The following is a 12,056-nucleotide window of genomic DNA, read 5'->3' as shown; positions in this document are numbered from 1 at the left end:
GTACATATTTATTCTTAATTTTGATTATCCGATATTAATGTTTGGGCATTAAAAAAATGACAATCTTAGAATGAAGGGGTGTCAGTATTTTTGATCATTTCAGTAGAAAGGGAATCAGTGAGTTCTTAGAGAACTCAGATAAAGTGTCACAGTCTACGCAGTGAGCCAGAGGTCAAACTGCACATGGAAAGTTAGTCAGTGCGGTTGCTATGGACGACAAAGTTTAACAACAATGCACTGTCTATGTCATTAGCACTGAAGTAATGATGCTAAAAACAGAAACCAAGAAGAAGATACAGACAGTGAAAGACCTGATACCCTTCAAATGACTGTTAAGAGTCTGAAAATGGAACGCAGCCTGAATTCATGCATTTTTAGCTCTTTAGCAAGACGTCAACATCTCAACACTCACAAGAAAAAGTCAGTTGCCAACTACGCCGATGACAGATTGCATCAAGAGCATAATTCACTTTGGCCGACACAGATTTGGATCTAATTTCATCTCGGCTTTGAGTTAATTTCAAACAGCACTGCGTCTGTTTTGTCTGTTGGGAACACACCATAACAAGCTAAATAAAATGTCCCGTAGGTGCGATATCAGCCGCAGTTATTGAAGTCTTTTCATTAAAACCAAAGGCAGATGTCACTCAAATCTCTGCTTCAATTCAAACTTTTAGTAAGACACTTTGTGACCGACGCTTCAGCCGACCTCGCTACAACACTGACTCGTTTCATATCTTAATACATAATGACGCTATACCAGAGAGCCCACTTTTATGGCGGCTCTGGTTCCCCGTTCAAATGCTCTATTGACAATTAACTACATCCTTATATCAAGAGATTGACGCCTGTAACCATGACAACCAGCTACCCCAATACTCGTGACTATAAATAATTTAATTCAGCGCAAAAACAGTGTTAAAAGACAAAGAATAAAGTTAAGGTAAGAGACTGTGTACATCATTTTCGTCTGGAGTCAGTGAACTACACATCACACAATGCATTGTGAATAATGCCTCTTCTTCAATGTAACTTTAGTTGTTGTTATTGTGTTTATTGTGTTAATACACGGGTTGTGATATGTTGTAGTTTGTGTTGTTGAATATATAACATAATGTAATATATGACATTCACTTCAGGAGAACAAGGTTATTAGAACGTTTACTGTTAGCTACTAGCTAGCTAGTTAGCTAGTGAAACTATGCATTTGTTCACATTTGGCACTGAGGGGCAGGAAACATTGCCATGGTAACAGCGAGCTCAGCCAATCAGAGACATTGCCTCAAGACTCTATGACCGTGGGTAGTGTAGTTCTTTTCCCCGATATCATGAATAAAGCATGTTGTTCCTAAAACGAGGTTGATATGTGTGTCTAGTTCGTTCTGTCCCGTCTCTCAAATCACAAATTCCTGTTTGGCTTGGCTGCCAAATGTCTTTATTTTTTACATATGTTACATAGGTTATGACATCATGGCTAATAATTAAATCCACTATGAGGAAATGAACAGAGATTTTGACTTCCTTAACTACACTGTTGAGCCCGGTTACTATTCATGAGCAGAATATACCTTATCATTCAGATTCCTTCCTTATTGTGTCCCCTCCCTTCACCTGAGGACAGGCGAGTCTTTGTCTCATAAATCAAAATGTCTAAACACAGAACATGGCGAGGAAGGTGTGTCCCGATCAAAGTTTTCTGTTAATTACACAATAAGCTCCATCATGTCTCTTTTTGTAATGTAATGATGTAGTGTTTGATGGACATCCCCGCCCAGTGAGTGAACAGCTCAGAGGTCAGAAAGCACATGTACGCACCCAGGAGGACACACCCCGTCTCTATCGCTCGGTTACTCATTCACACAGTTTGCAACATCAAGAAATGCAGCAATTCAGCATCCAAACACCCCCCCCCCCCCCCTCTCTCCACCAGTCACAGCCACTCTGTCTCCACCCAACCCCCCCATCCCCGTCCCTGAGTCCTCTGTATATAAATCCCTCTGCCGTGTCCCTGTGTCTTCCATCTGCTAGCTGCTAACAGTTAGCAATGGACTCTTTACATTTTATAATCCTGCTCTTATGGATGTGCAGCTGTGGAGCAGGACACAGGTGAGTCGACCCCTCTGAAATCATCGTGTCCATGAGAAAGAAATCACCCGAATAGATATTTCATTAAAAGTGGATAGAGTCTGAAATCAGGGAGAGAGAGAAGGGGGGTTTGACTTGTGGGAATGGAGCCACAGGTCGGTTTCGAGCCTGGGCCGCCCGCTTGGAGGGCTATGTCTCTGTACATGGGTCGTGCGTGCTAACCGCTAGGCATTGGCGCCTTGACTTTAATAAGCATTTGAGCATGTGTTGTTAAAGAACTTTTAAATAAGTGATAAATCGGATGAACTAAAGTGACTCATTGATTTTTACTGTCATCTTGTTTTTGTTTTATTCTCTCTTCGAGTTTCTTTGATTAGTAATCAAAATAAATGTTCTGTTAATCAGCTGATCAGTGCTCCAGACTCAGAGGTATATAATTATTATCATTATTTGTCTTTAATCCTGTTTTTAAAACATCATGTCTCTGCAGCTTGTCGGGGTTTGTGTCTGTTATAATGACCTGCTGGATGTGCTCTGATATTCTTATATTGCATCGTTACTCACTAAAGAAAATCATTTATTCAAAACAACGATTGTTTTCTTATGTCATGATTTTATATTGTGCTGTTTAAACACCATCAGCTGGATTTTATGGATCAAACTGCCTTTAAATGACAGAATCGTTTTATTGCAATGAATTGATGTAGATATTTTCTGTTGCACGGGACAGACTGACGACAGTAAGAGGACAGACTGACGACAGTCTGCTGCGATGTTCTGTCGATGTTTGAGTGATTTGAAGCTGATAATAGACCTGAGTGGGGACTAAAGTTATCACTCAGAGAGAATGTGTAAATGTGAAGCAGTAGACGATACACCTACAGCGAGATGACCTCAGGACGTTCTAACTGCAGATCAATGCTCATAAAGAAATTCCTTCATGTTAAATCATCAGAACTGAACACATGCTTTCAGCTGTTTCACCAAACTTTAATGTTTGTTTTTGATCTGATTTACAGGCTCCAGAAAAAACACAGAGACGATGGTGAGTTGTTTTTAATGATCCAATAAACCTTCTCTATCTTTATCTCGTACAAACACAGAGGAATTAAATAAACTAGAGAACAATATAAAAATAACTGGAGTGACGTGACAGCAGCAAGTCATGTGATCCACAGCCTGACCTTGAGATGGACTTGGACTTTAGATCTATACAGCTCCTTATCTGCAGATATACACCCAGCAAGCACTTTCACATAACTGTAAACACACACATGCAGCTCGTACAAACACACAGATATCAGCACTCAGTCAGAGCAATAAAATCACTGCCTCGTATTTTTAAACCTCTCATTAAAAAAATAAATCTTTATTTAAAATTGGTAAATCGACTTTAATTGAAAATAGTTTCACAAGAGTTAACACTATTTTAAGTACTTTAACGCTTAAAGGTAGAGCCAGTAGAAATGTTCATTGCAGCCAATCAGCATCCTCCGGTGTTGAATAAAGAAGACAATGCTGAAGAGCAAAAATCTTGCAGTTCATTGAGTATCCACTAGAGGCTGGCTGCAGAAGCACAGGAAGTCACATACACACCCATTCAAAAAGCCTGTTTTTACAGCAGAGATTAACATGTTTACAGCCTGGTTCAAAAAAACAAATGGGTCTGATTAGCTCATGTCTTGATCGACACACACTGTACGGGGGGGTGAATGTTTTGATGACTCATCAGTTTTGATTTGATGAAGGATAAGAGTTATTCACAATAAGGCATGTCGCTGACCTGATTGATAGGCAGGCACGGTGTAACGGTTTGTCAGGAGGCTTATAACCCGCCTCAGCTCCAGCTCTAAGCCCAGCCTGTCGTTAGGTTGACTAAAAGTTAGGATGAGACAGCATTTCCAGCATGGAGACCGCCACTGGACTCCAGCGCCCCCTGCAGGAACAGACGGGTGGCGTCACTCAGGCTTCAAACATATTTACAGTCTGTGGTTGCAGCTTGTAAACACAACATTCAATCTGGGCCCCTCCTCCTCCTGGGCTCATTGCCCCCAGAATCTCACCCTCACTGCAGGGCGTAGTGTTTACGTTTACTGCTTGTACCTACACTGCAAGCTAACACACGCTAACACAAGCTAACCGCCTGTGTTTTGTCACCTGCCTGTCCAGCAGGAAGCAGACCAACTCCACGTCCACGGGTAAAAGACAACAAAAGGTTCACCCTGGTTTTAGAACAAGCTTTATCTGCTTGGTGTTTCTCCTCACTGTGATTATATTTTCTCTTTGCTACTACGTCCACGTCCGTCATATTCACCAGTTTGAATCACGTCCAATCACTGAATTGTATCCACAAACTCACCTGCTGCACTGTCATTGGCTGGAGGAAACACACCAGCTCCGCCCAGAAACGTCCCAAGTCAACCAGAACAAAGCAGAACAGTAAAATCCAGTCAGAGGACAGGGTCTCTGCAGACACAGTCACCACCACACATGTATGGAGGCCCAGAAGGGACGATGGAGCAGAGAAGTCTGTATTTTATTTTGAAGGAACAAGCTGCTGACACTATCTTTAAAATCTAGAAACGGTGAACCTTTGCAAATTTCTAAAGAAATAAGACTTCAGTGAAATTATTTATTTTTTTACAAATGTATACAATTTGACTTAAGTAAGAGTAGAGAGAAATGTGACTTTTAAACGTACCGTCACTTTAAAGAAAATGACACAAACTTAACTCCTTTAAAGCTCCATTTATTCATTTGAATCGTGTTGTTGGTGGTTTTTTATGACACTGTTCTCTGTGTTATGTTGTTTGTCTTTCTCCAGCGGCGGTGCTGACCTCCTGCGACTTTAACCTGGACAGCGACCCATTCTGTAACTTCAAACAGGACTACACAGACGATAGCGACTGGACGAGACACAAAGGGGTCACCCCGACAGAAAGCACTGGCCCCCCTGGAGACTACCCTGATGGAAGTCAGTGCTGAATCATTCATTAGAAATGTCTTATTTCTGTACTGCTAACCAGACCAAGACTGACTTATGACAAATCCATCGATCTGTCTGCAGAGGGATTCTACATCTACCACGAGGGTGATAACGTGGCAAATGGAAAGAAGGCCCGTCTGCTGAGTCCCGTCATCTCGTCACCATCCAATCAGATCTGTGTCCAGTTTCGTTACTACATGTATGGCTCAGACAGTAGCAACGTTTTCAGGGTGCTGGCGAAGGATTCCAGCAAAGAGGAAAAAGTCTTTGAGAAAGTCGGATTACAGAGTCCATCCTGGCTTCTGGGTTCTGTCACAGTGTCAAAACCAAGCAGCGAAAATGTTCAAGTAAGTGTTAGCAGGTCGTAGTGTTGTGATGGTGTAACAGTGAAATGTGCATGGGAACGAGTTCCTGCACTCTGTCTTAATTGCACACTTACATTACCAAGGAAAGGAACTCTTTGGCTCGCAGCAGCTTTAAGTTCAAATAGAAATGGAGATCTTACTGGTTTTTTTTGTTTTATTTTTTTCGGGGGGGGGGGGGCTGATATGCAAATGAATGTGCACAAAAATAGAGCCAGGGTGAGCAACGTGTGATAAGCTTCATTTCCACCAAGCCGTCTGGTTTGGTTCAGTACAGTTTGCAACGGTAAACCCTGATCTCGTTTACGTTTCTCAGCTAACCGTTCCCTTAGTTGGTAAGTAATGTGGTGTAAAAGCACTTTGAGGAGTCAGACATCTAGAAAAGAACTAAACAAGGCAAAGTCAAGTTAACATATCGCCATCTTGATTTCTTTTTAAGCCATAAATGAGCAAATTGTGAAGCTGTAAGGGGGAGGAGTTAAAGTCAAAAGAAAAATGTCATGACAAATTTGGTGCAAATTGCAAACTAATTTACCACACAATCAAAGAAAATGTTTGTTAATACCAGTGAAGGGGGTTGCAAACCCTAACCCTACCCTCCAGTGTCCGGCCTCAAATTATATTGTGAAAAAATATGGTTGATGATAAAGCCACTAGAAATGCTTCTATCGTCTTCACAACCTGATATAAATTGGCAACATCCCACAAGGTGTCAAAAGTAATCCGCCATAGAAATGTATGTGATCTAACCAGACTCAAAAGGATCTGCCTTAACGTGCCTTCAAACAGAGTCATCATGTTTTCTTTCTGCATTTGTAGATCATCTTCGAGGCTACAAGAGGCTTGACTGCTTCCTGTGACACAGCTGTGGACAACATTGTGATAAACGACGGCGCATGTCCTTGTGAGTTAACACACATCTACACATACATTCATACAGAAACACACTTCATCTAATCTTTATCTAATCTGTCTGAATGTTTTCCACAGCTTGTGTTTCTGGCTGTGATTTTGACGAGACTGACTCCTGTGGGTGGACGACTGAAAACGATATCGACGAAATGTTTGGATTTGATTTCTTTACTGGATCAACGGATACTGAAGGAAGTGGACCCGATGATGACTACTCGAAACCTGGCCGTAAGTGGTTCTTCTTTTAAATACTTGTGATACAATACAATAAAATATGATACTATATTATACAATACATTTGTCTTAGACCCAGACTTACTCTCTAACTTATTGGTAGTTGGCCGTCATGTGAACATGGAGATGAGCACCAACTCAAATACTCATTCTCATAAAATCAATTATTGTATTGAAGTTAGAATTCTAATAATAATGTCTACTACAAGCCGCAAAGTCAGAAATCCTATGGTACATTTTTCTTCAGATGAAATCAGTCAAATAAAAATGTCAACAATGACTACCAATATATTAGCCCTGTTGCCAAACATATGTCGCTAAGATGAGTCCAAAATAATGTCAATAATCGACAAGATAGAAAGTTTATTTAATTAGTTTTACTTCATTCATATCTAACGGTAGATGTTTATTTGTTTTTTTCCCATATGTAGTGGGCCAATACATGTTGATGGACTCTGCTGAGGCTGTCCCTGGTGTCAAGTCTAAGCTCATAAGTCCTCTATTAACCCCAACCTCCAAATGTCTGGACCTCACCTTCTACTATACCCTGTTTGGCACCAGCAACAACATGGAGATCAGCGTGCACACCATCAGTGAAGGTATAACAAATTGCTTTTCTTCTAAAGTCAGCCAATACAGGATGTCAGACAGCAAAAAGTGTTTGACTTGAAGTCGTTCTTTTCATTTACCAGGTGGAACCATTGGACCTGCTCTCTTCACTGTCAGAGGAAACCAGGGTCAAGGATGGAGGCCTGCAGTGGTCCGTTACATAGGAACTGCCGCCATCAAGGTAAATACTTGAATATGTCTCTATGTATGTTTAAGCATGTGTAGAAAAAAAAAATTGTATTGTATTGACTTTATTTTTTCACTTCAGTTTGCTATTGTGGGTACCTTTGGAGAGACTCCACTGACAGATATTGCTGTTGATGCCGTGTGTGTCCTGGCCTGTAAAGGTGAGGAACTAAACTGAGGGACTCATGTTACTTCACCTTCAATCAGAAATATGTTCATGCTCTCTAAATGATACTTGGCTTCATGTTGATGCTTCAATTGTTTTTACATATAGCACTACCAACCACTCCTCAACCTCCTGTTACAACTCCTGGTCCATCAACACCAAAACCAACAACTCCTGGACCTACTACACCCAAACCAACAACTCCTGGGCCAAGTACACCCAGACCAACAACTCCAAGACCAACAACAACCAAACCACCAAGTAAGACATGTCGTTATTAAAGTTTGGTTTTGTATTCCAATTCCAATTAATTTATAGTTCTAAGCTTCCCATTAACCAATTTCGTTTTTCCCCTGCTGTACAGATCCATGTCCTCCTAATTCAGAGTATATAGACTGTGGTCCAGCTTGTATTCCCACCTGTATGGAACCCTCCACCAACTGCACTGGCTCCTGTATTAGCGGCTGCTTCTGCAAACCAGGGTTTGTCTTTAAGGGGCGGCGCTGTGTGCCATTGGAACAATGTGGCTGCTTGGATGACAACAACAACTATTATGAGGTCAGATATCCTGGCTAATATTCCCCATATGCAAACATTTCTGCTCAGTACAAGGATGAAATGACGATAAATCATGGTACTGATTCCTTGTTGAATCTTGTTTCAGCCTGGGGAGATTGTTGTCGGTGATGGCTGCTCAAAGCTGTGTCGCTGTGCAGGGAACTACACTTTGGAATGTGTTGATAACTCCTGTGCCGCAGATGAAGAGTGTCGAGAGGTTAATGGTGTTTCAGGCTGCTATCCTAAAGGTAGATGATTCTGCATCTGACAAGTCTCACCTCCAACTTAACCTCTGAATAGCCAATATGGTCCTGGGTGATATGACCATTTGATGTATTTTTTATTCATTGGTTTAATTTGGGCTACCTTAGACTTCAAATCCCTGTTAAGTTTATAACATAAAGTGTCTCATTTGAATTTCCCTTAGGTACATCTTCGTGCATAGCGTCCGGTGATCCCCATTACACCACCTTTGACAAACGAAAGTACAACTTCATGGGTAACTGTAGCTATTTGATGTCTGCACCGTGCAATACAACATCTCTGCAGTACTTTGAGGTCCATGCCGACAATGAAAATCGTCACAACAGACCAACCATCTCCTATGTGAAAGCCGTACATGTGTATGTACGTCATGTGAAGATCTCCATTCTTAAAGGTGGTACTGTCCAGGTAAGGCATGAAGGGAGTACCTGACACAATTTTGGCAGGGTTACAAGAATCATATACCACATATCTACAAGAGTGCCCATGTAACTTTACTCTACATTATATCTCATAATGTCATTATGTCTGTTTTCCTAAAACAGGTGAATGGGACCAATGTTAACCTGCCTGTGTCACCGGCCCCTGGTGTCTCTGTGTACAAATCTGGAAAGCACTACACAGTGTCCACAGACTTTGGTTTAACTGTTCGCTATGATGGAAACCACTTCATGGACATTAAAGTTATTAAAGAGTGAGTGAAGGCTGAAGTTAAAATGCTGAAATAGTCACTGATGAATCATGAGAGTACTTGGTTTTAATTAAATGAAGTAAAATATGAATGTCCATGGTTAAGATCTCTCACTTCCACAAATCACTAATTTGTTCTTTTTGTTAATTGTTTGTAGCTATCAGGACATGCTGTGTGGACTGTGTGGAAACTATGATGGAGATACCAAAGATGATTTCCGTAAACCAGATGGAATATTGACCAACAGCGCCAATGAGTTTGGACACAGCTGGAACACTGATCCAGAGTGAGTAGCATGCATTGATTCTACAGATTATTGCTGGAATGAGGAATGTCCGGGTTAACTTGCTTAGCCTAATGCCACTGCCTTCCAGACCCTGATAAGTTAAGGAGATGGATAGTTCACCAAATACTTGTTAAATGATCCAACCATTCTCTTCCACTGAACCAGGGACTTGTTGCCGTGGCAGTATTCCCAACATGGTATTTCAGATGTTCCTCTTTCCAGCAATGTTTACATGCTCCTCCTTGGAAATTTCAAGGCTTTCCTAGTTCAAATATTATACACGATAAATATGCCCTGTTGAGAGCTCTGAGTGTACCACATGGTCTCCTCTTAGCACGTGGAAAACCTCCTGTGCACTAGAGGATCCCAATGAGATTTCACTTAGGCCCATCTTTGCAATTACCAGAGAAAGTAACTTACTGACCTTCACAAACAGAGCTTCACTAAATGACAGTCTGTGCTGGCAGGTGTAACAAGAAGCCTAATACCACCATCCCTGAATGCGATGAAGAAGAACAGGACCTTTACGAGAGCTCTGGATACTGTGGCATTTTGCTGGACCGAAATGGTCCCTTCGCTGTGTGCCACCCCAAAGTCAACCCCAATGTAAGCAATAACTCTCACAAACAAACACAATTACACTGTTATAAGGTATATGAATATAGAAATGTCCCCTGTGATGTTGTTAAATTTCAAGTACATTTCCATCCTGCCCTTGGGCCGTACCCCTTTGATCAGCATACTGTCAGGTTTTCTTCATCTCCATCCATCCATCCATCCATCCTTCTTTCCTTGCTTCCTTGTTCCTTCCTTTCTTCCTTCCTTGCTTCCTTCCTTCCTTCCTTTCTTCTTTGTCTGAACAACCTCAACTGGCTCCTTTCAATGCAAAGGAGCAGCAGCTCTACTTAGAGTTCCCTACAGAAGTCTAAGCTCATCACCTTGTCTCTTAGGCTGAACCAAGTAACTCTTCAGGGGACGTCGCTGAACCTAGATCAATTAGTAAATTGAAAGCTTTGCCTTTATGCTCAGCTCCCTCTTCACCACGAGTGTACAGTGCAGAGTTGCCTAAATTATTGCTGATGCTGGAACAACTTGCCTGCCAATCTCATGATCCATTTAATCCTCACCTGAAAACAAGATCTCGATTTACTTTTACTCTTCCACTTAGGCAAAAGACTTGCTCCCCATTTGGAGTGAAACAATCCACCATTTTCCACAGCTCTCACTTTGATCATACATGGAACAGATGGCAAGGAAAAAGAGTTGGCCCGATCTCCCATGGGCAGGACAGAATCTGCGTTGTCCTAAAGTATCAAAAGTTTAAAAACATCTGAAATCTCCTTTCCAGCACCCTAGAGGTCACTTTTCCTGAGTAGCGTGATACCCTGTTAGTTGAAGCACACCCTCTGGTCCTACTTTTCTGAGAGTCAGATCCCCCACCCCAGACCGTTCCAAAGACACTGTCCAAGACCTCCAGAAAACACTGAAGAGGCATGTCATCCAAGACAGCTCAACAATGTCCAGAGCCTTCAGCATCTCAGGGTTGATCTCATCCATTCCTGGCGCCCTGCCACTGAGGAGCCTTTTGACTACCTCAGCGACCTGTGCCAAGGGTTTTGATAAAGCTTCCACTGGATCTTCATACTTCACCTCCTCATCATAGAACACATTGGTTGGGGTCAGGTATTGAGTAATTGAGTATTCCCATAGATGCCTGCCAACCCCCATATTATGGGCAACTCCAGAAAAGTGGAGAGTCCGGTGCCTCCCTAGGAGTTTCGTTCAAGAATTGGTGCAGGTGTGTGGTGGTGTTCCCAACTATATCTAGCTGGTACCGCTCCATCTCCTGCACCACCTCGGTTCCTTCCCCGCCAGAGGTCTGACATGCTATGTACCAAGAACCACTCAGCATTGCAAGGGATCAGCATATCCAGGCCCCTGCTTTCGCCTTCCAAAGCACTAGATCCCCATGACCATCTCTGCAGGTGGTGGGCCTATTTGAAAAAAAAGCCCCAAATTCAGTAATTGGTGGGGGGCTTTGTGTGGTATTGCTAATCTGTGGAAAATCTTAAAATATGAGGATTTCCTGCACTCAAAGTAATGATTGATTTCATTGAGTAACTTTTACTTGACCGACATTCTTCAGATGGTATAGCAAGGGTCATGTCATTGGTAGCATGTAGATGGTAAATATGTGGTTAAATCATCTTTGTAGGTGTTTTTTTGTGACTTGGTCTTGTTTGTTGTTTTCAGAATTACTTCCAGGACTGTCTCTTTGATCTGTGCGAGTTGGATGGAGCCAAGCCCATTCTGTGTGAAGCCATTGAAGCATACGTCAATGAATGCCAGGACCGTGGTGTCAGTGTTAGACCCTGGAGGAATGAAACCTTCTGCCGTGAGTGTTGAGTGAGCGGATGGATTGGAATGTGGGGAGGTCTAGACAGAAGCAACTATAGAGTTTCTTCCAAAGGGTTTAGAGTCTTTCAGATTGGATGCGGTGTAGGCTGTGCTCGCCGAAGTTTAGGGCACATAGCAGAAGGGGAGAGCTCACACACACAAAGCAACGGCGCTAATTGCTAGGTGACCGAAACAATAGTCGGGGAAATAGCTACTTTTTTGATGCAAAGTATTTATGTGTCTGTCCACTAATCAGTAGAAATACTGACATTTCTCTCGCTTAGGAGGAGGACAGGTCATGGTTTAAACATCTGTCTCTT

At 42.1% G+C, this 12,056-nt stretch overlaps 1 protein-coding gene across 2 annotated transcripts in view; it reads left to right on the top strand.

Moving 5' to 3' along the window:
• The first annotated feature begins 2,065 nt into the window (after positions 1–2,065).
• zanl (zonadhesin, like) overlaps positions 2,066–12,056 on the top strand; it is a 60,318-nt gene continuing 50,327 nt past the window's right edge. For both annotated transcript variants that reach the window (XM_065950827.1, XM_065950826.1), the window contains exons 1-17: positions 2,066–2,106; positions 3,105–3,130; positions 4,910–5,059; positions 5,153–5,418; positions 6,253–6,337; positions 6,424–6,573; positions 7,011–7,178; positions 7,272–7,369; positions 7,457–7,535; positions 7,649–7,801; positions 7,905–8,098; positions 8,205–8,346; positions 8,526–8,770; positions 8,908–9,056; positions 9,211–9,339; positions 9,807–9,945; positions 11,593–11,734. In XM_065950827.1, coding sequence (XP_065806899.1) covers positions 2,081–2,106; positions 3,105–3,130; positions 4,910–5,059; positions 5,153–5,418; positions 6,253–6,337; positions 6,424–6,573; positions 7,011–7,178; positions 7,272–7,369; positions 7,457–7,535; positions 7,649–7,801; positions 7,905–8,098; positions 8,205–8,346; positions 8,526–8,770; positions 8,908–9,056; positions 9,211–9,339; positions 9,807–9,945; positions 11,593–11,734 — 2,341 coding nt within the window. In that variant the 5' untranslated portion in view covers positions 2,066–2,080. The remainder of the gene's footprint in view (positions 2,107–3,104; positions 3,131–4,909; positions 5,060–5,152; positions 5,419–6,252; positions 6,338–6,423; positions 6,574–7,010; positions 7,179–7,271; positions 7,370–7,456; positions 7,536–7,648; positions 7,802–7,904; positions 8,099–8,204; positions 8,347–8,525; positions 8,771–8,907; positions 9,057–9,210; positions 9,340–9,806; positions 9,946–11,592; positions 11,735–12,056) is intronic.

The sequence above is a fragment of the Labrus bergylta genome, chromosome 22, assembly GCF_963930695.1.
Source record: "Labrus bergylta chromosome 22, fLabBer1.1, whole genome shotgun sequence".
In the NCBI taxonomy this organism is placed as follows: domain Eukaryota; kingdom Metazoa; phylum Chordata; class Actinopteri; order Labriformes; family Labridae; genus Labrus; species Labrus bergylta.
This window is presented reverse-complemented; position numbering and strand designations above follow the sequence as displayed.